We start from the raw sequence: 27,185 nt of genomic DNA on the forward strand, positions 1-27,185 counted from the left end.
CAATGTAATGAACGATAGTGCGCTTGCTTTAGGCTCCAAATGCAATCCCGGTCGGCAGATCATTACGATGACGTGTCTGTAGTGCTGGTTCGTTGGCTGTTCTCTTTGCCTCGTTATAGGAGAAGCGAGGCGTTGGTGTTAACGTTAGACAGGCAACTTCTTCTGAAACGACTCCCCATAATTATAGCGTATAGGAGGAAACCCTCTTTTCTCGCGTCGCCCAGCGCAGGCCCGCGCATCGTGCCTTGTCCTGCCCTTTTTCCTGCCCACCTCAGAAAAAAAAAATACATTGAGTGTGTGTGAGTGTGTGATGTTCGAACGTCAGCAGAGGTGCCACTGTAGGCCGCGTTCCCCGAAAGGTCCCTGACACACATGGCGCTACGCAAAATGTCCTTTCTAGTCAAGTGAGTTAGCAAAGCGTAACTACTCGAACCACCATTTATGAAACGTTGAAGCTGCGATGCTTTTGAATGCTGCTAATGGATACTTATACACAACTGGCTACTATCCTCCGCTGCCTAGTTACCTTCAGAATATGTCTGTAAAGTGAACTCATTTCTGTAAAGTGACATTTAGCGTAGCTCGTGTAATTCGGAGGGGCTTAAATTCCTTGCGAGAGTGTTTATGTTTCAGAGAACCTTGTTTGCCACGCACCCGAACCAGGGCGCTGTGGGATGTTTTGTGCCTGCACGTTGAATAGTTGTGAACAAGGCCAGTGCGTGCCATGCTGCAATGATATTGTATCCTCAAGAGGAATTGTTTCGGAACACTCTCTTGTTCAGCATTACGTTTCGCATCGGCCATTGGTGCTGATAGGAAACCTTTGAGCGAGTACCAAGCGAACGCATGCGCACAGGCAGACCGAATGATCCGCTGTATAGGCTACAAAAGGCCAGAATTAACTAACACAAAGCAGAACCTTCGTGTTCACGGCGAAACCAAAAAACAATAATAGTTAACAATAATAGCAGTAAACAGACAATTGATCTCGACTGTAGGGATGAACGAATTGTCGTTTCGTGTCTATAGTTTCGTTTTTGTCCACGATTAGATCTTGTTTGACGTATGACTGAGGTGTCGGGTAGCGTCGACTGCTGTGAACGTGCTGCAGATCAGTTGTTCGCCACGAAGACTAGAGAGACTAAAAAAGGTGAGCGATCACCCGTTTAAACAAAGGAACGAAGAAGAATAAATCAGTTACGAGTCGACTAAAACATACACGAAATTTTGTTCAAGGGGCTGTTATTTCCTGTAACTGTATGGCCCGCTGGATAACACTCTTTCGGCTTCGGTTATCTTCGATAGTTGTAATGATCGAGACCACTCCCAGTGGGCGAAGAGTACAAGTCCAAACTGAGGGTGACCTGCCATGGCGCACGGTCGAGAAAAATAAATACCTCAAGAATGCATCTGTTCCTTCCCTTCCTCTGACCTCCTCTCAGCATGTTTTTCTTCCCCTTTGTAAAGCCCGTTTCATTTTCCCGTTTTTATTTACGAGCGATACAGCAGAGAAAAGCAAAAAATTAAGACCGTTACCTCTCTGGATATAAGGACGGGGAAAGAAAGCAACACTCACTTAAGCCTTTTAAGCTTGTACTTACTTTGTAAGATGTTTTCAACTTCACAATTTGTACCACATTTCCTGTAAATACATCATTGAATAAATTTTTAATAATTTATCACAACAGAACTCTACTTGTTATTCAGTTGTGCACTTTCGATAACTCGGCGACGTTATGCGGACAACCGAAGTCCCTGGCGAAGCGAATCGTGTTGCTGACAAGTGCCACGTCCCGTCAAGTGGATCGGCATACGCACCTGCAACACAAACAAGGTCTACCGTCCAAACGCTGGGTCAGCGAAAGAGTCCGGTATGCCCTGCAACAAGAGCTAAAGATCTTTGCAGCCATACATGCCTGAAGCAACACGACTGAAACAAAAAGCAAGACAGAGATTTGGCACGCGGCTCTCATCTTGGCAGTTCGTACATTTCACTCATCAGTTCTGTGGCCATATTTTACATCAGATTTGTTATTTACAGCTGATCTTGAACCTTCCGAGTTGACGTTCGCAGCATGGCGAAGCGAGCATACGCGCCAGTAATTGGGCAGGCACCACTACTCATGTCAGGTTTCCTAAAAATGAAGACGCTGTATATATAGCCTAGCGGGTCCTCAATAGCTCCTACCACAGTGAAACCATTCACAGCATAGAAGTGTGGTGGGAAATGAAGCTGAGTGTGAGGGTAGGTAAGAAGAAATGTAGTAGAGAAGTAGCACAGCATAGGCATGTATATAGTGTAACAAGGCGGTGGGAAATGGAAGTGGGTTTAAAGTGGATTTAGGAAGAGATATGTTAGGATGAGGTGGGAAAAGAGGAGGGGTGGGAGCAAATCATAACTTAGTCATGTGTAGCATATATAGCAAGTAGTGGGAAAGGAGAGTGAGGGTGAATTATGGAAGAATTAGGAGTGGGAGAGAGAAAGGACAACATAGTACAGCGGATACAAAATTTGAAGACGTGCTTGTGGCCAAACGGAGAGGAGGAGGGCGCGGTCACAGATGAATGGGTGCAAAGTAGCCACCGCAAAGTAGCCTTGGTGGGTACTTGCACCAAGCTGGCTCTTCTACGACCCCATCTGGTGACGCCAATTTCGGGTTGGTGCCATGGCTCTGTGGCCACAGTGAACCTCCATTATGGCGCGTAAAGTAGCTGTTTCATTATTTGCACATAATATACAGAGTACGCCAAACGACTACCTTTGTTCTAAGCTTTTATGACGTGTCAGCCGGCGCATGTGCTTCCCGCGCCAGCTGCCTGGTGCTCATCGATGCCCCTCAGCTCAACGCCTGCCGCGCCAACCAAGACGGAGTGACGCACCCTGCCGTCAAAGCCGTCGCCGTCGAAGCTCCCTGCGCCGGGCAAGAGCGTCAAGCAAAACTCGCAGCGGCAGCGCAGGCGCGGCGCCAGATGGCTCGCGCTGCTCCGCGCGCGCCGCCACTCACTCGCTTAGTCGTTCCCGCTGTCCAGCGCGTCAGACACTCTTTCCACCCGCTGACCACCCGACCACCTTCATGCAAGACAACAGCGAGACCAGGCGCATAGTCGTTAGCGTCCCATTTCTAAGGAGCTTCGCTCATCGCTTGTATTCGTACATGGAACTGCCAGTTTTTTCAGCTGCTTTTCTCTGTTATATTTAGGCCCGCAAGGCTATCTCAAACAACAAAAACTCACTTTTGTTATGTTCCGGGAACATCGAACAGTTTAGCGACAATGCGATATTTTTTTATGTGCTTCCTTGGTCTCATTGCAAACTTAATCTGTGATGTTAACTCTCGAAATAATCATCCACGTGAGTAGAAAGTAGTTCCACTCGTCAGCCCATCCGTCATCTTTTCTATACAGACTGGCGTGACAGTGGCAATAGAACCACTTCCGCTTCTCTACCTCTCAGCGCTCTTGTAGTTGTCTTTGTTGAACGCGCCCCCAGAAGCACCAACTGACTTTGCGTGGCTTCTCTTGAAGCAAACCAAGTAAATGAATCCTGTACTTACTAACAAACTCATGTCTGGAGCTATGAAGGTACGACCAATGTCAACGAGGTCCCTTGCACCACGCAACAACAAAGCATATTTGGTTAGTAACGGCGTAACGTCAGAGCACGGTGATAGTCTGCTTGGATTTCCCATCACTCAACTTTCTCCCATTTATGTGGGCGCGTCGGCACGCGTTAGATTTACGACTACACATAAGAACTTGGAGGACGCTTAAGCGTAATGAGACCGCCTTCACCAACTTATCATTCGCTTCTTGGCGGACACATCAACCATGCCGCGTTGAAGGAAACCTACACAAGTGTGTATAACTTTGTTCGTTTGAAACTCTTCTCGGATGCTGCAAGTACATTTACGAAGAGCGCATTACACCATAACTTAATATTCTGCGGAGTAGCATGGTGTACACCTATAGGCATCAGTGAAACCTTACGCGCATCAACTCAGTTGGTTCGTGCAGTGGCTGACGATGATGCTGTCGATGAATTGTACCTCAGCCTCTTGTAATGACTTGGCTCGGTAGCTTTTAACCACCCACTCAGTGCTCAATTCAGATGGCTAAAATGGTACGATGTGCACCTCGCAATGAGTGACGCCGCGGGGTTTTAGCGCGATAGCTTTGAAGAGCTCGTTTCGCAAAAATGTCAGAGTCGGCGTCATTGGTTGTGCGCGAAAAATCATCAACTTATGCGTGACCGAAAAATCTAGAACGATGCAAATAAAATAAATGATAAAAAAATTCCCGGATCAGACTGGGGACTGAACGTGGGTCCTTTGGGCACGAGTGGGTATCGAACTCGGGTCATTTGCGTGGCAAGCGGATGTTCTACAACACAGTTACGCGTCTGCTCGTAAATTCAGTGAAACGAACTTCCTCTGCTTCAAAATGCAGTGGAAGTATACCTTTCATGCTTTAAAACCACACGGATTCTGTATACATGCTTCACAATGCAACATGAACTATTGCAGTAATAATACGCGGTACAAGCGCTCATTGCCAGCGGGCGTCAGAACACATGATTATCAGAATGGCTCCGTGGTTTAAAACTGGTCACCCATACTACAAAAGGCAGACACGCTACTGCACATATTCCCTTAAGTCAACGTATAGTGGGCGCATAGCAAGTTCGAAAAGGTTTCGTGCACTAAGTGTCTGAAGTACGCACATAAGAACAGGATATCGCTGTCGCGTTCAACTCCCAAAGGCGAATGTTTTAGGGTCCCCTAATTTTTGTTTTTGTCTTTTATGAACGGTACTGGAAATGCCGTCAACTTTTTATTTAAAATTTTCGCAGGTGACTGTGTCATCTGAGAAAAAATGATTGCGTCATCTGCCTCCTTTTCCACTTAACCCCAGCTCATTAATTAGTGTAAGTCACTGCCATACGGCAAGACATAGAGGATTGAGCTAATGTGGAGCGTTTGTAGGAAGTGCCCTTGCAGTTATGTCTCGACCTGCAAGGCCAACTGGAGCAATGAGCGGAAGACTTAGCGAAAGTACAACATTTCACCCCATTCTCTCTATTTCGCCTTCTCTCACTTTCATTTCCAGATAAACAGGATGAAACTCCCGCCATGTTTGAATGGGTTTGTTCACATACATACGGGCTTCTATGGCATCATGAAAGCGGGTACAGGAACTACACTCCAGTGGTCAAGCGAGTCGACATCCACCGAGCGCGAAAAAAGGTATGCGAGTGGTCCGTCCCAATTGTACGCCCCATGAACTATGTAGCGTCGACTGGTATAATTTAAACAAAATCGAAATGACACTCAAGCCGATTGGCAAAATGAAACTGAGCGACCGACGAAATGACAACGCCCGTCTTGTTACATTGAGAGACGCCACATTTTCTTCGGAGTCTCATGGGGTGCGTAGGCCACCACTAAAACTGACTAAGTGATAACACCGATAAACTGGAAGGAATCGACGGAGGCGCTGGTTTACATTGACCATGTGGCCAACGCAAGCACACGGGTAATGACGCGGACCTTCCGCGCTGCATAAGCCCCTGGAATCGAGAAGCTCCGAAAAAGGTTCCGGTTGCATGCAACCGATGAAAACGAAGTAACGTCAAAGTTAACGCTAATAGATAACTCTTATTTTTACTCATTGATTTTTAATTCAAGATACTGTTAATATAATATGAGATCTAAACAGGGAAAAGGGGTTCCAGCAGTTAGAACAATAAGGAAAAGAATTCAATTACAAATGTTCACAAAGTAACATAAAATGACGACTTGAAACAGTGACACATAGAAACAGGAGAAGATTACAGCATGTTCTACGAGAACGTGTATAATGACAACATTAATGTAAACGTAAATTAAATATAGGTTATACAGTGCACAAGATGTTCAAATAGAAACGGAATGAATAAAATAGTTATCATTACAAATAAATGAGTTATTAGCGTAGCTTTCCCATGCTGTGTTAATAATAAAGCTGCGTCAATTATGGCTGTAAACTTGTCTAGCGAGTTAGTGTTAGCAGTTGAGGAAGGGTTGGGGTTCATTACAGTCTCTTATCTCTGTCGCAGATTAAGAGTATTTATAGCAGTTAGGCTGCTACGTATATTCCCCGAGCCTTAAGGCGTTAAGGGGTGTTTGTTACGAGTACGTTTTGCTGTGGTTATCGAAATATATGTATTAGTGTCAATATTTAACTTGTTTTGTAGGAGGTGATGCGTAAACTTCGATGGTGCTACTTCGGCTCTATTTTCTATCATAAGGAGGCCAGACCTGTCTATGATAATGCGGTAGGTGAGTCTTAAATTATATATTTGTTAAATACCAATCTGATGGCCTTTCTTTCGAACTTGCAAATAAAGAGGGAAAATAAACAAACTGTCTTTTTTGCTTTTCTTTTCTAAGAGAAAGGAAGGAAGAAAGAAGCGGAAGGATAGGGAGATTAGCCAGTTCCTAGACTTTATGGCTAACCGGTCCGGAGAATTGGTAAGGGGAGTAAAATATGATATAAAGGATATGTCGCAAAAAGGGGGAGGGGAGGAAGGGACAGCAAAATAAGTAACATAAAGAGAATACTACACTGCTCTTAAAGTCACTTGGGCACGAAAAACGTAATAATGCTTTCAAAGCCTTCTGGACTGAAGACAGACTCGGTCAGTGTCCCAGAATCCTTTGTTCCGACGAAGGGCGATTATCTAGTCTATCTAGTGCATCAGAAAGTTCTTGTCTTGGCACACTGAAGCGGCTATACAAGAAAATGGGCAATAGTTTCTTCGCAGCTGCAGTTGTATATAGTTGCTGGCCATTCCAACAAGAAATGAGTATGCATTTGTGTCACAGCTGAGGAGACTCTTCAGTGCCTCCTGTGGCTTGGCGTGGCCTTTTTTGTCTATAGACTTGCACATGTGTGCAGTGCTGTACGCATGCTAGTTAAACACACCCCAATGTAAACAGTTCTAGCTAGGTAGACATGAAGCATGTGTTTAACTACAATAATAAATAACAGCACTAATCAGCAGCCGTAAATGGTACTGAACATCACTGTCATCATATCCCTAAAAATCGACACATACTAATTGTAAACCTAATAGGTACGTCAGCACGCTTACATATAATTCTTTTTTACAATTTTCACTTGGTGCTGCCTGTCTCTTTTTTAAGCTAAAATATCGTCAGAAATAGGGTAGCACGGCCATCATGTAATACGAAAACGTGTGTACACACTTAAAGTTGTTTATTTTTATCTACCGCAGAGCCATAAAGTTCACATACTGCCTCACACTTTGTGCGAATGTTCATCCCTCTGTCGGTTCATGGGTCCTGCCGCATGTCGGCTGCGGGGTTCAGCGATTTCAGCGCCCCTCGGGTACTGGGTGCCGGAATCCTTTCAGTTCAATGTTCGGCGTCCCATTTCGACCGGTGAAACGAGCCAGCAAACGTCCCAGTTGGCGCGGCACAGCGAAGCGCAGTTCCTGACAGCCCGCGGGAGCTAAGCTATCGACACCACCCGCACGCACCCCACCCCTGCGACCCTCGCACACTGAGCTGGCTCCATGTCACCCTCCATCGTGCGTCGCGGCAAATCCGCTCATCTGCGTACGCGTGACGGTAGACGCCGAAAACGAAAACCCCGGCGATGATGTCGAAGTCGTTGTCGCTGTTCATGATAGCTCTGATCACGGCGACATGTCCTCTATCGGCCCAGGTGATCGACATCGGCAGTTGTCCGGCGGTCAAGGTGCAGGAGAGGCTGGATCCGAACAAGGTTAGAACTGCCTGCCACTTTGTTGGTGTCAGCGCGGTCCGAGCACGTTCAACATAGACTCCTTCCTTTATTTAGGCGCAAGATACATATTATAAATGAACTACCAGCGGCAAGTTCATTGCCAGCGGCAAGTTCAAAGAAGAAGGGAAACTGACGTCGTGATCCTGTATCTGAACCATAAAGAATCCTAAATGTAAATTGCCGAAGTGTGGTAAACAAAGCAACTGAATTAGAATTATTGCTTCTTACTCATGATCCAGACTTAATAACACTTACAGAAACATGGTTGCATAGTACAATATTTGATAGTGAAGTAATTCCACCTGGTTATAGTGTGCTAAGAAAAGATCGCGAAAGTAAGGGAGGAGGCGTTGCAGTTGTACTTAAGAAATGTCTCAAAGTAATTAGGATGCCAGATATTCCTCAAGTGGAAGGCTTATTCTGCAAAATGTACCACAATAATATTCAATATATTGTAGCTTCCATATACAGACCCCCGACCTCGTCCATTGAAGTCATCAATGAATTAAAAAAATATCTGTGCACTCATGCAAAGTCAGGAGCTCGGATAATTTTATCAGGAGATTTCAACCTACCAGATATGGATTGGACCTCTCTTTCAACTACTAAGCATAACAATATCATAGGAGAAGCAATGCTCGACGTTGCTTTTACTTTTGATTTGTTACAAGTTGTTCACGATTTCACTAGGGTGCAGGGAAGTTCGAAGTCAGTACTTGATCTCTTTTTTGTTAGTGGATGTATTTAGTCTTCGGCCACCTGTGAAGTAGTTCCTGGTATTTCTGACCACAGTGCTGTACTGTTGACCCTAGCAAATGGCTCTATGGCACGGAAACAAAAAAACGTCATGCTTTCAAAATTTTTTGCAAGCTGACGATACATCAATTATAGATCTACTCTCCCTCAACTTCGACTCGTTTTTAAACAGTACTGCTGATGTGCAAGGCCACTGGGACTCATTTAAAGATTTGGTGAATGAATGTATTGATCGCTTCGTTCCATGTGTTGTTAAAAAGAAGAAAGAAAGGAACCCCTGGATTTCTCGGGAAACGTTGCATCTCAAAATGAAGTTAAAACGATTAAAAAAGCATCGTAGTCTTGGGAATATCGCTGGTATAAACGAAGAGATTTCAGAAATTGCCACTAAACTAAAATACCGAATCCATATTGACAAACAGCTGTATTATGGTGAATCATTACCAAACTTCATTAAAACGTGTCCTGAGATATTTTGGCGGAGCATTACGCCTACATCTACTGAATGTAATGTTTTTGTAGTTGATGGAGTTGATGTGCATGATAGTAAGGTTATTTTGAATGCCTTTAATCAACAATTCAAATCGGTTTTCACCATTGACAATAATGTTCTTCTCTCATTTGATGCAGATTATCCACCTATACCTGACGTTGTTATCAGTGAGCACGGCATTCTAAATATGCTACTTAAACTCAATGTTAAAAAGACACCCGGACCGGATAGCATTCCAAACGCATTTTTAAAGCGTTATGCCGAGTGGATCGCCAAATATCTGTATGTTTTATTTTCAAAATCGCTACACGAAGGTCGAGTACCAGATGATAGGAGGGCCGCCACAGTCAAGCCTCTTTATAAGTCGAGTAAAAAGCAACTTATCTCGAATTATCGTTCTATTTCATTAACGTCAACTACCTCTAAGCTTATAGAACACATAATACATACGCATATCTCTGAGTTTCTTAGTAAGCATAATATCTTAACAAAACACCAGCACGGATTCAGAAAAGGCTATTCAACCTGTACTCAACTTGTCGAAACAATTCACGATTTCGCAACTTCAATTAACAATGGGACACAAACTGACGTCATCTTTATGGACTTTTCAAAAGCGTTTGACAAAGTCTCACACAAGAAATTACTTTTTAAATTAGAGAAAACACTTAAAAATCCGCGCCTAATAAGATGGATAGCAGACTACCTTATAAACCGCAAACAATTTGTTGTTTTTAATGAATTCTGTTCAGAAGAGGCAACCGTTGACTCTGGCGTCCCACAGGGTACGGTTCTTGGACCCCTTTTGTTTTTAATTTTTATCAATGATATTGTGAATGAAATTCCTGTAAAAATCAAGTTGTATGCAGATGATTGTGTCATATATTCTGAAATATCCAATGTAACCAATCAAATCATTCTGAATAGTGCCTTTTATAACATTGTGAAGTGGTGTGATTTATGGCAGATGTCAATTAACTTCGATAAAACAGTATTTATACGAATAACTTACAAGAAAAAACCCCTACTATTTAATTATTCCACCGCAAGTTTCCCCCTTTCTGAGGTAACTAACATTAAGTATCTTGGCCTTTGGATTACCAATTACCTTAGCTGGACTAAACATATTGACTCCGTAATTACAAACGCTAACTGAAAACTATTCTTCCTTCGAAGAGCTCTAAAACATTCTAATTCCACGGTGCGTACTCTAGCGTACAGGACTATCATTCGCCCAGTGTTAGAATATGGAGTGATTGTTTGGGACCCCTTCACTAAAGCTAACATAACTAAATTGGAAAACGTGCAGAAAAAGGCAGTCCGCTTTATCTTTAATAGCTTTGGACGCACCTCTATAACTGAACTCCTACATCGTGCCAATGAGCCTTCAGTTACCGAAAGAAATCGTTTAATACGACTGCAATTTCTTTACCAAATAATTAAAGGGCATTACAAGCTTGATGTTTCCAATATCATTTCCTTTTCTTCTGGGTACGCCACCCGCCAAAGGCATCAACTTACAATAACCCCTTTCCGGTCCCGAAATAACTACTTCAAATATTCCTTTTTCCCTCGTACAGTAACTCAGTAGAATGGACTAACTAATAATCAAGTGATGGAGCCGTCCTTAAAGTTGTTTGCTGCAAATTTGACCTGATCGTTCACATCATGCCGTTCTATTTTTTGTTTGTTTGTTTGGTTTATGCATTCTTGAGTGCCAACATTGTGAAAATTATATCTGTAAACACCCTGCTAAAATATCTGTAATAGGGATTGCAGTATTAATAAATAAGTAAATAAATAAATAAGTTAAAACTATAGCCGTGCGAGGGTTCCATTAGAGGGATGGGAGGGGGTAAGTTTTTTTCTCACACTCCGTTGGTAAGTCCGAACGAAAACGATATGCGCAAAGGACGCAAAAATGAAAATGGAGAGATGACGTGCTTTATTCAAAGATATATTTCCCAGACTTATCGAGGATGTGCCATTGGCCTTAGACTTTCTGAGGTAAAAATTGAAAGTAAACCGTTCTTTAGATATGTAGTAACTGGGGTCCTTAGTCGCTGTCATCGAAAATACATGCGCAATAAAAAACATAACCGTGAAAGGTCCGAATGAGTCAAGGTATGGGGCGAAATTGGCGAATCCGTTTTAATGCGTCCTACCCCTCTCCCTCTGTGCGCACGCGTATGACAGGAACGCAAACAAGGCGAAGAACATCAAAACCAATGACCAAGGAAGCACAAATGGCGCTACGACCGACTGGCTCCTTAAGAAAGACAAGGTAACTCGGTAGAAGACGGACCGAGTTCAAGAGCCTTAGCGTTGCGAGAATTCCGTCCTCTGCTTCGGCCGCAGCGCCACTTGTGGACGGCGTGCGTAAAATTTGTCGTCATTACACTGGGAACATCTCAACAACTATTAGCGGAACGCACTACACAGCAGACAACTATAGCCTTCCCGTATATTTCTAGTGGCTGTCTGTATTTTAGCTCACCTTTGGCACCCTTGGGATGGTGGCCAACGTGCTTGAAGCCTTGAAGTTCGTGCTTGTATGCTCCGACACTCCGACAAAGCTTCAACGTATACGCGCGTGCCAACTTACAGAGTCACAATGTTTTCAACGCGCACCAATCTTCATGGTACAGAAAACTGCATGTGCTTGACGCTGTTGTCTTCAGCATGACAATGCGGGCGCTACTTCTATGCCACTAACATGGCAACAACACTTATACGCGTGAATCATTACAAAGTAGTCGCATAAAACGGACTACATGGGACCGCGTGCCGAAATGGAGACTGCAAAAGCGCGAGCGAGTTATCTGCTGTCCGGGGCCTTTCTAGGGGAGATGTCGCCTTTTTTTTTTTATGCCCATATATGGACATGCCCGCGGTTATCACTTCTACGAGTGGTTCGTGGGTTATCACGATTTCGGCGCAAGAGGCATCATCGAATAATAGAGCAAAGTGAAAGATGCTAACGTTTTCAACGCTCCTAAGACAGAAAAGAACGGCGTCATTCATGGTATACGCCTATATCGTGATAAAAGACGACCTGTGATGGAAAGCGATAATCTGACATGCCAGCGAACACAGAAAGTCACGTATCCCCCCAAGTAACGTTTTTCACAGCATACAAGTTGAAGTTGATGTCCCAGACGGTCATTTCGGTACTCGTGTGGTCCGCGTTATCCTGCAGTCGACTGCTTCGCTACAGCAATGTCTTCTGGCGATATTCTTGTGGTGTCGGTGATTTCGATACAATTCTCAGATCACTTTCAGCAGCCGTGACTGTAATTTTCGCGAGACCTTGGTATACTAGTGTCAGACGCGCATGGACGCCTACGGCTCGAAGTAGTTTGGCATTGTGCCAACAAGAGTATAAGATGGCGGCCCAGAAACGTCGTCGTTGACATGGTACGCTCGCCACCGTATCGTTGGGCAAGAAGCATTAAAAAAAAATTTCTCAATGCATGTGAGGAACACACGATAAAGTGCTCAAAAGCCAATAAAAACAACTTCTGCCAAATTCCATGGCGGAGCAAAAAGAATCTCCCCTGGACATATGCGCACTGAGCTTTAAAAGAGTTGATGACCGTGTGCTCGTAGCTGATTACACTGGACTCACTAATTACACTGGACTCGCTAGACGATGACACTTTGGTGATACCTCTAGGGTATAGTGCTAACAGCCCCACATGAAGCCAAAGAGGCGTCGAATACGCTATAGCGAATAACGCTATAGCGTTTTCGACACCTCTTCCGCTCTCTTTGAAGCAGAAACGTTATTGTTTTAGCGTTATTCGATAGCGTGGATTTAATTAGACGGGCTCAGAACGTACTGAAGAGAACAGTGCACCCACATTTTTTTTTTCATTACTGCAACGTAATTCTACATTGTACCGCTTTAAGTCAATAAATAGACTGCATGCACTCCCATTAATTAACGCGGAGCAGTACTCTGTATAACAGAAGGCGAGTCGTAGCTGCTCTATGAGTGTGCAAACATTCACAGTGCTTGTGGAAAGTAAATTATAGCTCTGTAATGGTTCTAGCGCGCTCGCATCTGCCAACTGGTCCGTGTGGTTTCTGTCGCGCCATGCCGGGCGCAGTTTTCAGGCAAGTGGTTCGAGATCGAGCGCACCTTTGTCAGGCGAAGCAATCAGCGGCTGCACTGCGTCAGCGTCGAGTACTACTACGACGGCCAGGGAAAGTTCTCTGCGGTCAACAGCGCCGTTCTGCCCAAGTAAGCCTTCACGGATACGCACGAAGCACTTGATGCGACAATTATCTCACTCACGTGACTGTCTTTTTTCCTGCGCCTAAGAAAAATATTACCAAGCAACGCATTTTAGACAAGGGTTCAACGTCACTCACCGTTGGTGGCCAGTTTTAAGAACGGCTTTTGTACAGATTTAACTTTTCGCAAAGCGTTCTCGTTGGAAGGATGAACGGACAGCGGCATACCGTTCTGTAAGGGGTAATGGATTTAGGGAGGCACTAACATAATCCACTCGAGGAGGGTATAGTATATAGGTTGAAAAGCGGCAAGCTTCAGACAGAAGGGTTTTCTTTCCGCTGTCCCACTACGAGGCGAAGCTTACGCATCTGTGGCATTCTAGTCTCGTGTAAGTGACCGGTGTGAGATACATTACGTTCATCGAAGACTGCCGTAAACTTTTTTTGGCTAACACCCTTCCACAAGAAGCTTCCACTTAGCATCACTGCTTAAAGGGATTATAAATTGCATAAAGAATGATTATATCCTAGAAACCGCGTGATACGTTCATAATTATAATATATATGTTTCTGCATTTTTCACTTAGTGGCCACACCAACCGCGTCCTGGGTGAACTGACGATCCTCAACCACACAGAACCAGCCAAAATGTCAATGAAGTTTTACGCCAGAAGTAAGTATGCCATATAAATGACAAAGTTGAACTGTCTCGGACGCATTCAGCTATTCGTATACTATTCCAAGATATCGCAATAGAATAATCTCCGTTTCCAGTGTCACGCCGTTCTTTTAGAGTAAGTCAGATGTGTGGTTACCAGCCATCCCAGATTTCGTAGGACCGTCCCGACTTTTCATACAGCGTGACAGCTTGGGCTAGTTGGTATGACATGACGATATTTTTAGCGCGAGAACAAAACGACGACAAAGAGACAAGTCGGACACGAAGCTTGCTTGCTTGCTTGATCCTTACTTTTGTGGCTCTCACCCACTAAGGGAGATTAGCCAAGAAGCCGGTGCTTAATGCAAGCCAATACCTTTAGGTTATCCAGGCTATGAGAATAGGATTACTTTGTTTTGACTGTGGGATTAATTTGGCACAATGTGAAAAAAAGGGGGAAAGAGAAATAGCAGAATTTGTTGAGTATCTGAGGTGTGATCGTTATATTAAATTCTTCTGAAGGTTAAATCATTACAGTGTAATAGATAAATAATAAATGTTAGATTGGCTAGTGGAAAAAAAATCGAGAGCTGGTCGATGGCTCAGCAAGGTAATCTTCTTGTGTTACATAGGAATTCGCAGAGAGCCCCGCAGATGTTTCTGTCACTGTGTCCTAATGAAGCGGCCCCAAAAGACAAAATTTAAGAAGTAGTAAGAGATATTCCTAGTTTTTTAAATAACATTTCGAAAAAATTTTTTTCTTTGATTTTTGAAACGGTGACATGTGAGAAGAAAATGGTCGATATGATCGGGTTCATTACAGCTTGAGCACAGAGGGGATGGCACCAGACCAGACCTGTTTAAGTAGCGCTCCTGTATTTCGTGTCCTTCTTGTCTATTTGTCGCCATTCTGTTCTCGCGCTATAACTATCGTCATTTCATAGAGTGCCCCGTCACGGTGGTCTAGTGGCTAAGGTACTCGGCTACCGACCCGCAAGTCGCGGGATCAAATCCCGGCTGGGCGGCTGCATTTCCGGTGGAGGCGGAAATGTTGTAGGCCCGTGTACTCAGATTTGGGTGCACGTTAAAGAACCCCAGGAGGTCGAAATTTCCGGAGCCCTCCACTATACGGCTTCTCTCATAATCATATGGTGGTTTTCGGACGTTGAACCCCACAAATCAATCAATCAACTTTTCATACAGCGTCCCTAGTCTCGCGCTGTCCCTGTCAGGACATCTACACGTGCCGGATTTGTTTTGGACCGATCAATTGGAAACTTTTGCGCGATCCAACGTACGTCACGCTACGGAATACGAAGCTCCACGAATCGCATGGCGGAAGCAGTGTTGTTGTGGCTAGCGGTGGCTGCGAATGACCTAAGCAAGAATAAAGGTTTCGAGCTTCACGTAGCCCGCTGAAGTACTCCACTATATAGAAAAAAGGCCACAACTATAAATAAACAATGAAATGCTCTGGTGGATACCACCATGAGGAAAAGTGATTTCGCTGGCTCCCTATGTAAGTGTGCGCCCTCTCCCCTCCTCGTCCTGACTTCCTTCACTAAAGAGTCGGTAACCATTGTCAGATATCGCTGAATACGACCCGTGTGCAGCCTAATGCTCCATTTTTTTTATTTATTTATTCCAGATCCAGAGCAACGCCCTTTTTGGGTACTTTACACGGACTACGACAAGTGTTCCATCGTTTACCGCTGTCGCCGCTCACTGTGGCTGCACACTAGTACGTGAGTTCAAACCAAATCAAATCAAAGTTTAGTTTCGCATAGCGTGGTTAAAGCGTGAAGGATACACAGAAGAGGGTACCAAGGTCAGGGGCATACTGGGACAATATTGGGGCCCTCTTCTGCGTTTATACCTTATAACGCGATATTAACGTCATCCCTTCCCTGTCCAAAGCGGTGCCAATTTTTTTTCCTTTTACCGGAGGGGGGGGGGGGGGGGTGAGTCATTGACGACTAGTGAGTTCCTTCACGGGTGCATGGAGGCTGGAAACATATGCGTTGTGTTTTGAATATGCTTGCTCTTGTGGGAGAAACAAGGACAGGAGGAGCAGACGGAAATTTGGAGTGGAGGCTGCAGCCCCCTCTACCCCTGCTTACACAGCACCTCCTGGTTTTTATTTATTATTTCTTTTTCCGCTCGCTATAGACCGTTTTCAACGTCTAGACATACAATCTGTGAGCATTTATGCTGGCGCACAGTCAACTACGCTGTAACAATGGTTTTAGTTGATGACTGGGAATTTTTGCTCATGTTTGTGCCATTGTAGAGATATGTTTTTATTTAAACTTTCTTTAGGAAAGCTGCATGGTGTAGAGGTTTGTTATGGTGCCACAAAGAAGATAAATAAGATTAGGCGGGAGCATTATGTCAAGCAGCTACCAACCTGTGTAGTTGTCGTCCCCCGCGCAAAGAGTAAACCACTTCTCGGAGGGCTCAATCCGACACCCTTTCCAAGAAGGCCTCACTTGGTATACGCACTTGCACGAGGCCTTAGCGCACCGTTCTGCACACGTTTCCTCCCACATGTAAGCAGGGGCACTTCAATTAAGTTGCTTCTCTCTCTCTCTCTCTCTCCCACATACAGTTAAAGGGCCCCTTACCAGGTTTGACAATTTTGAGCCGACAAGCGAAATGCGTAGATGAGGCGTTCGCGATCACGTCTGCCAAAATTTGCAACGCTGCGTGCCGCGAAAATGGTGGTAACGGTAGTGGTTAGAAGGAAGAGGAAAAAGGCACCTAATTTCTGTCTGCCTTCAGGCGACACGGCGCAGTGCCTTATAGGGGTGGGGAAAAGGAGGGATAAAAAGAACAGAAGGAAATAGATGAAGAAATAGACAGGCAAGCGACGGAAAAAAGAAGGAGATAGGAAAGTGGGGATCTGGTCGAAGCAGTCCAAGGGCGGGGCGCCACAATGCGAGAGCTGCACGGCGTCAGGAGACCGCGGAGGGCGAACCAGTCAGCGGGAGCTACGCGAGGGCACAACCGTCCAGCTTGAAATCCTGCGAGCGAATCGAAAATGGGTCAAATTTCAAGATGAACGTTGCTCCCCCTCCCCTTTGTAGAGAATGAGGGCATGACGTGCGCGTATGAATGGCTTCTAGTACACTCTACCTACGTACACGGCAATGCAGTGACGTTGGTCTTCTACGCAGACGACCATGCTCACGTTGCCAACAGTGGCACGTGACATGGCAAAATTATTTAACACGACATGCGTAGTTTATGTATTCGTTGCTTGAAGAGATCAATAAATCTTTCGATAAATAATGAGACGCGATAAGGAAATGAGAGCGTTCTTTTTTTTTTTTTGCTTTTTTTTCCCCCGTGAATTGCAACGAGATACGGGGCTGATGTGCCGGCGTTCCGCATGCGTTCGTGTCCCCGCGGTCAGCGCATCGTGCAGACGACAGCCGTGGAACGCTCCTACACGTTCGCGCACTCATTGTGCTCGTCTATTCTACCGCGTCTGAGCCAGCGTTTCCAAACCATCCCGCAGAAACAGGCAGTGAACCTCAAAACCATAGAGTTTCCTAAAATTAACTAGAGGGCACTCTGGCGCTGCGATCGTTCAACGACCGTGGGAATGATGGGTAGCGCACACATTTGCCTAGTCTTCGTACTTGCGGGCGGCGAATCGTACTTGCGGCTTCGTTTATTGCCGTGTTTCGGTTTTGTTTTGAAAGAAACATTGAGCCCTTTTGAACTTCGTGAGCCGATTTGGAAAGTAAGTCTAAAAAAAAATAAAATGAAGAAGCGAAACCGCTGAACATTTGGTAATACTTGTTTCGTAAGAAAACAGCTTCAAGCCACACGAACACACACGGAGCCAAAAGCAGGCCAGAAGTACGAATATTAGACAAATGTGCGTGCAAATGTGTGTAATACTACAGTGTTTCTTCTAGTACACTGTAGTACTACCCATCATTCCCATGCTCGCTGAAGCGCCGTGCGTTGCAGCTCCCATAGACACTAGCGCCAGAGTTCCCTCTAGTGTACATTAGGAAACTATGCTCAAACCAACACTGGTCAAAAAAAAGGCAGATCCCACGTACAGTGGTAATCGATGATATGCGAAGCGCGAATGAGAAAGGTTGATCTTCACAATCAGCACAACGTTACAAGGTGGAGGTAAATGATGCCGTACATGACTTCCGTGTCATGATTATCATGTTTGGATGTGTCGTTTACCTTCGTCATCTATTCACGTCACATGATACGAAATTTAGTATATGTGGAGCTAGCGAAACGACCACGCTATGAGCGTGGTATGTTGTCATCTTCTTACGTGACACGCGTGTCAGGATTATCATGTTTGCACCAGTCATATATTTCATCATCCCTCGATGTCACGTAAAACGAAATTTGGTGTATGTGGAGCTAGCTAGCAAAACGGCCGCGAGCGCATCATCGTTGACGCGCGCGCACGCTGGGCACAGCGACGCTACGTTAGCAAAACGCGAACACTCTGTACAGTCTGACGTCAAGCGCGACCGGCGCGGCCCGACAGCAACCGGCACGAAATGCGACATGCTGCATTTCATGCAGATGCGTTACCCAGGCAACACTGCGTCTCCCTCTTTTCGTAACGGAGGGACGCCGGACGCGCTGAAACGCGCATGCGCCAAAACAACGCAGCGCGGCGCGCGCTTGCGAGTATGTGGCAGGACCGGTGCCTGGCGTGGCAACGCCGGTGAGCACGCGCACCGCGTCACGTCTAAATGTATTGGCGCCTTGACTGTGGCATGTAGTGATGTTCTCACATGACACGCATCTCATGGTTATCATGTTTGCACCAGTCACATACCTTCGTCATCCACTGACGTCACGTAATACCAAATTTGGCATATATAAAGCTAGCGAAACAGCTGCGAGCGCATGATGAGTGTAGCATGCAGTCATGTTGTAACATGACACGCATGTCGTGATTATCATGTTTGTGTCATTTACCTATGTCGTCCGTTTGCGTCGCGCAATACCGAGTTTGGTACATGTGAAGCTATCGAAATGGCCGCGAGTGCATCATGAGCGTAAACTGTAGTCATGTTGCTAAATGACACGCATCTGATGTTTATCATGTTTGCACCAGTATCATATCTTCGTCATCCATTCGCGTCCCGTAATACCAAATTTGGTATATGTGACGCTAGCGAAACGCCTGCGAGCGCACCATGAGCTTCGCATGTAGTCATGTTGTTACATGACACGCATGTTATGATTTTCATGTTAGGGTCTTTCGCTTGTGTTCGCCATGCCATCATGTCAAACCATACCAGTTTTGCAACATGTCATGAGAACGAAACCACCGCAAGAGCTGCAGGACAATAAAATGTAAATCATGACATCCATGTTATGATTTTCATGTTATGACTAGTCAAATATGTTCTTCATACAGTCGGGTTATGCCACACAGAGTTTGGTATCGATACCATTATCGAAACGGCTAGGAGAGCTGAAAGTCGTAGGCGGATAGATAGATAGATAGATAGATAGATAGATAGATAGATAGATAGATAGATATACGCGCAATGTCGCCGAAGTTCAATAAGAAATGCTTCGCATTTAAAAAAAGGGGGGGGGGAAGAAAACGCCGCTCACGTGCACGGGGGTTGGGCTTGTTCGGGCACGTCATGCGCACGTGACCTCTTGGTCGGATGCCGGAGAGAGTAGGGAAGCGATTTGGGTTGCGAAGGCTACGCGGAGAAGCGGCAAGGGTTTCAAGCTCACCTCCTCTCATCCTCGTTTCGCGCCGCTTCCAAAAAAAAAAAAAAAAAAAAAAAGATTTGTCAGCTCTTAATGAACCGATTCAAAACATTTTAACGGCAAAATGTCCTTCATCGGACACCGAACTTCCACGGTCTAACTAAATTTTGGTGTGGGGCCTGGTGAGTGGCCCTTCAAGGCTCAACTTAATGCAGTGGTCGATGAACGAATTCGAATGTTTTCGATAAAGGGACACTGAAGAGCAAGACTATCTTTGTTGTATCAGTAAATTACTCGGTTACAGGACGTTTGGCAAGCGAGGAAACGCACAAAAAAATTGCAGTGGGCGACGCTGCCTTGAATTTCTCGCACTAAACGCCATGACGTCATAGATTTTCACGGAGTACCTACAAGGTCACTAGTACTTCATAATAAGTAAGAATAAAGCAACTTTTCCTCTGAAGAGACCGTAGACATAGCATACCAAGCTACAGGAAATTTCGCTGAGCCAGTCACAAAAATTCTTCAGGGATTTCAAAAATTTTGAAATCTCTGGGAGGAGGGTGCATTAGTGCCAGTCTGTAACATGGGAGGGGTGGTGTGCCATAATTTAACTTCTCTATAAGAGGGGGAGTCAAATCAGTGTTTTAGGCATGAAAGCCTCCGAGGCAATTTCCTTGTGTGCTTGAGCACAGATCGTGAATGTATACAACGCCACCTTTACACTCCTAAAATTTTTCGAGTAGTTTCAGCTTGTTAATTTGTTCTTTGTTCACCCAGTGTACGTTTGGATCCTCTGCCGAAATCACACCGTGACGGAGCCTTACCTCGCAAACCTGCGTGGTTATGTCCAGCAGTGGACCGGCATTCCAACACGCCTGTTCAGCAAGACGCCCTGCAAGTAGCTGCTAATTTGGCTACAAATGCTGATATCAGTGTGGCGTCGAGCACCGGCACGAGGTTCTGGTTTGCGCAGTCAGACAAGCAAGCTCCACTACCAGATGGCCAAATAAATGAACAACAGACCAGTTGGAAAAACTTTGTAACTTTTCTTCATTGATAATGATTCACTGTACAAATGATAAAACCATTACGAACACGAACAACATAATATCTTGAGCAGACAACTTGGCAAGAAGACGCTAACGAATCCCGAACAAAGGGTGCAGCGACGCGCTCTTTGAACGACGACCATGTGTGTGGTCCAGGTGGTGCCATTCGCACGCAGCGTCCCGGGAGGGTCACGAAACGACGGCAGAGGGGTTGGCGAAAGAATGGGCAGCCGTTATATGTCTCAACAAACGTCAATGAACAAGACATCGTGCGCTGAACACTCGCAAAAGTATGGGCGAGTGGCCACAAGAACCAAGGGCCAAGAGAAAAAGATGACATATTGAAAAAAAAAAAAAAAAACTTTTTACAAGTTGATTGCTTTCACACACGGCACTCAAATCCGTTTTTCTGGTGTCAGATGCACTACACCAAGTCAAGAGGGGGAGCAGTATGGCAGTTTGTTTCCGCAAGAAAAGTGCGGGCTCCTGTTTTATGCTGTACAGTATTATACAAATGCATGCGGCTGCGGCTCGGTTGCAGCATGCGCAGGCTCCTCCTGCTCCAATGCTCACAGCGCACTTGAAATTTAACGCTGCCAGGCAGCAATATGTCTAAGACGTTCTACTTCAGAACAGCTGGATTGTGATTACAGTGCATTTTTGTTCACTAAAAACACACCTCCAGTATATTAACAGCATTAACACATTTAAAGAAGACCAGCGAAGATCACCGGAGCGTAACAATCACCCCACACTGATTTCAGAGTCATTCCTTTTCCCTGTTCTGGTGCCGATGGTCTTAAACACACTCCTATCTCTCCTATACCCTAATTAAGCATGCCTGAATGTATTGCGAATATTCGAAGTGTTCATGGCACTTTTGTTTTTGTAATTACAACATGCTAACAATGCTGCTGCCTGGTGATCAGCTCACACAAATCAAGCCTGCAGGAGAAGCCTCCTCAACTGAGCCTTGGCCAGGCGCGGTGGGCACACATTTTTCTGCAATGGCCACGAGTTAACTACAAAAAACGCCCGATAATGACAAGACAGGGAATGCGATGACCCATGGCTCTCAAACATTGCACACACAAATTTCTGCACCAAGAAATGGACTTTTCAGGAAAGGAGGTGGCAAAGTACACGTAGATATAAAGAGAACTGTTTTAAAAAAAAAAGCTAGTGAAACTGTACAGCAAAACGCACACATCATCGTTCATCGTTTCTCCTGTTTGCTCATGAACAGTATAAGAGATAGATGCAGAAAGGAAGAGGTATGTTCGGTCCCTGCGACAGTGCGCATGTAGCCCTCCATCACTTAAAAAAAGAAAAGTTGTACACACAAGCACCTGTTAACAAGAATGTGCTTATGAGCGTCACAAGCACGAAACGTTGGGCCAGGGGGAGTACAAGGGAAGAATGACACGCGGGAAGCAAGAACTTCAGCCATACAAAAGAACATCCAGGACTCTCTTGACCAAACATCCAAGTCCTTCGCCAAATGCATTTTAGCATGTACCAGCAGAACGCAACACCACAGCCCCTTCCTTCAAGCTCTCAATGCTATTCCCCGTGCCGTCACATGCCCTCAAGTAACTCTTTCAAATACAAAGCTTCCCAATAGAACCAAAGCTATGATGCAGTGACCAGCACACTGCCTGCCTGCTCCAAGCACTTGTCCTTGCTTTGTACAAACCACATCAGTGCTCCCAACTTGCCGTGGCAAAGAAGCCTTGACATCACTAACAAGCAGTCCCCAAAACTCACCCAAGAGGCGTGCATTCAACAAGTGCTTCTGTCAACACTTTTGCCAGCTTGACTATGTAAACAGACAGGATTTCAACTGCATCAATTTTGTGTACAGAACATTGCTTGGAATGCTAGGTACCAACAAGAAACTTGCTTGTAATCTACACTGGTAACAAATTAAGACAGTCATGTAGCCAAAATTAAAAGTGTGCGTCACCACCACAAGTTGATTGCACATGCCCACGGCGCACAAGTGTAAATGCTTGCGCGGAAGCCTAGCTGTACTTAGAGCACGAACTGGACACCAGAGAGGTCCGAGCGCTGCGTTTACATAAAAACAGATAAACAGCTTCCACAACAGTAGTATCATCTCATTTTCAATTTCTCAATTTCATTTTTAACGCAGCTTCAGTTCCAAGTCTACCAAGTGAAATACTGCCAGCCACATCCACGTGCAGAGTCACCAGAAAAGCTCCCAAAGAAAAATTACTTGGCACTTCTAGAGGCTGACATGATATCCCTCAAACAATGTTTCCTCCTAAAAATAAGCAGAACCAAATTTATATGACCAGTAAGTACATTGAGCCTGTCTGTGTCAATTTGGTTTCACACCCGTGTCCGACGTCTTAACACAGACCGTGCGTACAGACATGCAAAACCATTTTGCTGATGACTAATATCGAGAAATATTGATACTATAGGCCTATAATGAAATGACTCGTGTGAAACAGCAATGAGTGACTGCACGTGACGTCGCACGCGATAAATGTAGAAAACATAACAAAATAAAAAGAAATTTGCCATGAACCAAAATCATGGTGTACATGTACCACAAGCAGTGGTGGCTGAATACTGAAATCTCACCACGAGGGGTTAATGATGTGGCAAGGACTAGGCTATGAAAACAGCAAAATAGCCACTGCATCCAACTTGCAGAGTAGCCATAACAAAAATGACACAATGTCATCAATATAGATGCTGCATTTCTAGATGCCCCATATACACACTAGACATACAGCCATTATTATAAGCTTCACGGAGATATTGCAATGGCATTCATAAAAAGCAGGTTACCTCAATGTTACGCGCTGAAATAAAAGTTTAATCTCAATAGAAACAGCTACCATTTTGTGAAACTGTTGTGCCAACTGCCTTTGGAGAAAAAGGTGGTGGTAGTTATTTCACAGTACAAAAGCACAGGTAAGAACATTTCACTTTTTTACTAGTATAACCTACACTAATTCAAGATGTTTAAGTACGATCTTAGAGGTGAGTTTCAAACTACTTTTTCATCAGGCTCAGTTTGACGACAATGCACAGCCTACTTCCGTCAGCTGCATACAAAACTCTGATGTGATAAAAGAAAAAACATTTTTACAGCTTTTCATTGCGTGAGGAATTGTACCACGGTGCTCTTTCATAGAAAGAGTAGAGTGCTGCTGTAGGCAGTTATCGGCCCAAATCTTTGCCTGGAGATCTTGCTTCATATTTCATCTATGAAGCTCCCTGGTTTAGGAGTCCGATGCCTTATCCGTTAGGCCACGAGGGCGATATCTATGAAGCTCGAAGTACAGGTTACACACAGAAACCTGGTTGGACAATATGGCGTGTAGGAGACAAAATGGGAAATGATATCAGTTTTCCCAAGTCCAGCTGATAAGATCAAAAGGAAGCATAAGCGACAACCACAGCTGTCATAAATTGTGGAAACTTACCAAAGTTACAGAAAAAAATTAACGGATTTGGTGCATTTATTTTTTTCAGTTTCCTTTTTTCCCACTTTATCATGCCAACATCCTGATAGCAGATCAGTCGAATGCCTCTCCCTCTATGCATCACCATTGCTATTGGCAAGCTGTGCCAACCTTTGGTGTTCCACACCATATTGTGATTTCACACTCGAATTAGTCTCGCTTCTGCAATATCCACTTTTATGATGTCTGCTTGCCGAATTTCTGCTCTGCCAACTGTCCCACACGTACACTTCAAAGCAGTTTTAGCAGGGGGGCAGACGACAAATCTTTCGTTCAAAACAAGAAGCCAAGACGACTTGATTTTCACAACAACGCCGATACCCGATGAGATAAGCAAGAGCGGAACCTAAAGGATGAGCGCAGGTTGCAGACACTCAACCTAGCCAGCAGAAATGGGCGTGAAAAAGAAAGTGGAGCTTAGGCCAATTAAGCAACCGAAAAAAAAAAAACAATTTAATTTTGTCATAGGAACCAAACAGAAAACCCTCCACAAACTAAACAAAGGTAAGTAATGGTTATGTAATATTTGACAGCTGGCTTGCAATGGAATAACATGAGTGCCCGTTTTAAAATTTTTCTCAGTCCCTGATGAGTTGTTGGACTTGAACGGGCAATCTCTCAACCTTTTGCACCTCCTAATTTGGGGTGATGTTGGCTACTGAAGTAAAGATTATGAGAGAGAATTTCCAAAGAGCGAGAACTTTGAAGGCCACTGATAAAGGAACACACGTCTGGAAGCACTAATCAAGTAAAAACATTTTGATCTTTAAAGAACTGGTGTTAAGCAGTGCCCACAATATGACACAATGATGATAAGAATTGCCATAGCACTTAAACCTTGACCAGAAAATCAAACAATTCAATTGTAACATACTGTGGTCAGCTCATTTCAATTCGTTCTGAAGAAAAGAAAATGTTGTACTAGCTAAAACTTACGTTAAAGTACTGTTCCTGCAGATTGCCGAAGGTCTGAAAATGGCATTAAGGTCATAAAAAACAAGAAAACACTGCATAAGCTTACCTTGCAGCTCGTATGCAAATGTATGAGAGTATGGGAAACATGGAAAGTGAAGATGCAGGTACTCTAACGTTGCAACATGTCTGTTTTCAGATATATATTTTTACACAATTTATTAATTTCAGGACCCAAATGCCTTTTCCATAATCAGTAAACAAGAAATAAAAGGACCACAAGACTTGGGCACATGTGCACACCAAACAATAACAACAAAGATAAGGAGCTCATGTATTTACACAATAAACAATGTGGCTCTACAGGTGCCAGCCTAGCCATGATTGTGCCTGCTCCTAGAGCAGTAGGTCTAGGGCTTCTGGATTGGCAAACAGGATGCTACCAAAGCAAAAATCATACTGTACACAACAAACTTAAACCCACAGTGCTACGAGAGCAATCTGGTGACTCTGCTGCAGTAAGAAGGTAGGAAGATGCGCACTTAATGAGTGCTGTTGCCTGCTTTAAAGAAGATCGATAAAATGAGGCCCGATATGCCAGTAATACATGAAGAAGCATGGCACAACTGCTGGGCATATTCAGTGCACGGAAGTTACAAGTTTGATTCATTATTGCCTCTTGCCTTACGATCTCCTACTGTGTGCAGGAATTGCCACTTCATCTGAACAGCGTTAATAGCAGCTGCTACAAGAAAGCAGCAACTAATGTGCTGCAATTTGAAACTAATAAGTCACAGCAGGATGTCATAACATCAGTGTTGCTAGGCAGTAGCTATGTTTGTCTCAGCTTCTATTTGAAACACTTGCGAAAAGGACAGAGGCATTTAAGGTTCAATTAGCTCAAATGGATGCCAATCAGTACTTTCTTGGCTGATGCGAAGACAAACTTAGCCTCGGATTAAGATAGGTCAAACGGGTGCGGTCCAGACTTTTCATTAGCTTGTCTGATGTTGAGGCATGTAGGCAGTAGGACATGTGTGATCCCAAAATTTCTTCCAACAGCAAAACACTGTGGAGGAGGGGGACAAAAAAAAAAAAAGAAGAGAAGGGCAAGTGCCTTTCGTGCCTCTTTTGGAACACTGTCAAGGCCCACTATTCACCTCGCTGCATCAAAGGTGCTGCGTTCCCCTCTTCACGAGCTCTATGCCACTGAAATCATAAGTACGCAAGTCACACAAATATGCCAACGCAGAGGTTTGTCTCCCGACCGAATGGGACCTCGGTCACTAGCAGTCACCGCGACGCCAATGATGGGTTTTGTCAAGATGAAACGCACAGCCAGCATACTATCATCATACGCTTGGCATACAGCGATTGGCTCACTCTGGACTGCTCTATACTTGCTGCTGGCCTTCCTCCCACACAAGATGACCTGCGGTTGTAGGCAAAAGTACGCAAGGTGCCACCAATGTGGGTATAAAAATGCGAAGGGTGGGAAAAACATCCCAAGTCGAGAGCACAACAACAAGAGATACAGGGAGAGCGCGGCAGGGAGTGCTAGGTCTGTGTGTGCCCTCGGTTCAATCGTGGCGGTCTTCGCTAGCCGTGGCTCGCCCCGCATCAGGCTGCGCCCGCGGAGTCTCTGGCGCCCTAAGCACTTCTTCTTCCTCCTCGTACTCTTCCTCTTCCTGGGGCGGCCATAGCTGTGGCGACCACTACGACCGGTCGAGGCGGAAGGCTTCCTCAGCGGCGGGGTCACTGATCACTGCCATGTCAGGATCAGTCAGGATCTGTAGACCATCGATGTCGATGGGGTCGAGGCCTGCACGAAGGGCCTCCTCCGCAGAGAAAAGGTCAGCTGAGTCAAACGAGCCTAGAGACTGGCCGTCCAACTTAGCCTGCTGCAACGCCCCTTTCAGCAAAGCTGCATCGTCAGTGCCAGGTCCTGTGAAGTGCATTGCAACGTCTAAGCACAACCAATTGAAGCAGATAACATGTGCGGGGAGCCACAGATGCACAGAAGATTACTGCAAGACAAG

The 27,185-nt window shown here is 44.9% G+C and overlaps 2 protein-coding genes across 6 annotated transcripts in view; one reads left to right on the forward strand and one right to left on the reverse strand.

Annotated features, from left to right (window-relative positions):
• The first annotated feature begins 7,553 nt into the window (after positions 1 to 7,553).
• Positions 7,554 to 20,712, forward strand: LOC142813051 (apolipoprotein D-like). Its single transcript, XM_075891661.1, has 5 exons — positions 7,554 to 7,788; positions 13,171 to 13,304; positions 13,885 to 13,970; positions 15,604 to 15,696; positions 20,460 to 20,712. The coding sequence occupies exons 1-5, from the start codon at positions 7,660 to 7,662 to the stop codon at positions 20,582 to 20,584; spliced, it is 567 nt and encodes a 188-aa protein (XP_075747776.1). The 5' UTR covers positions 7,554 to 7,659; the 3' UTR covers positions 20,585 to 20,712.
• Position 20,713: 1 nt separating this feature from the next.
• The window catches only part of LOC119159495 (CREB-regulated transcription coactivator 1), a 76,158-nt gene continuing 69,686 nt past the window's right edge, over positions 20,714 to 27,185 (reverse strand). For all 5 annotated transcript variants that reach the window (XM_075891656.1, XM_075891657.1, XM_075891654.1 and 2 more), the window contains exon 14: positions 20,714 to 27,091. In XM_075891656.1, coding sequence (XP_075747771.1) covers positions 26,862 to 27,091 — 230 coding nt within the window. In that variant the 3' untranslated portion in view covers positions 20,714 to 26,861. The remainder of the gene's footprint in view (positions 27,092 to 27,185) is intronic.

Source organism: Rhipicephalus microplus, chromosome 1 (genome assembly GCF_043290135.1).
Source record: "Rhipicephalus microplus isolate Deutch F79 chromosome 1, USDA_Rmic, whole genome shotgun sequence".
NCBI lineage: Eukaryota > Metazoa > Arthropoda > Arachnida > Ixodida > Ixodidae > Rhipicephalus > Rhipicephalus microplus.

Coding starts and splice junctions, on each gene's coding strand:
- LOC142813051 (XM_075891661.1), top strand. CDS start 7,660: ATGATGTCGAAGTCGTTGTCGCTGTTCATGATAGCTCTGATCACGGCG. Junction 7,789..13,170: donor AGAGGCTGGATCCGAACAAG/GTTAGAACTGCC, acceptor TGCCGGGCGCAG/TTTTCAGGCAAGTGGTTCGA. Junction 13,305..13,884: donor AACAGCGCCGTTCTGCCCAA/GTAAGCCTTCAC, acceptor TTTTTCACTTAG/TGGCCACACCAACCGCGTCC.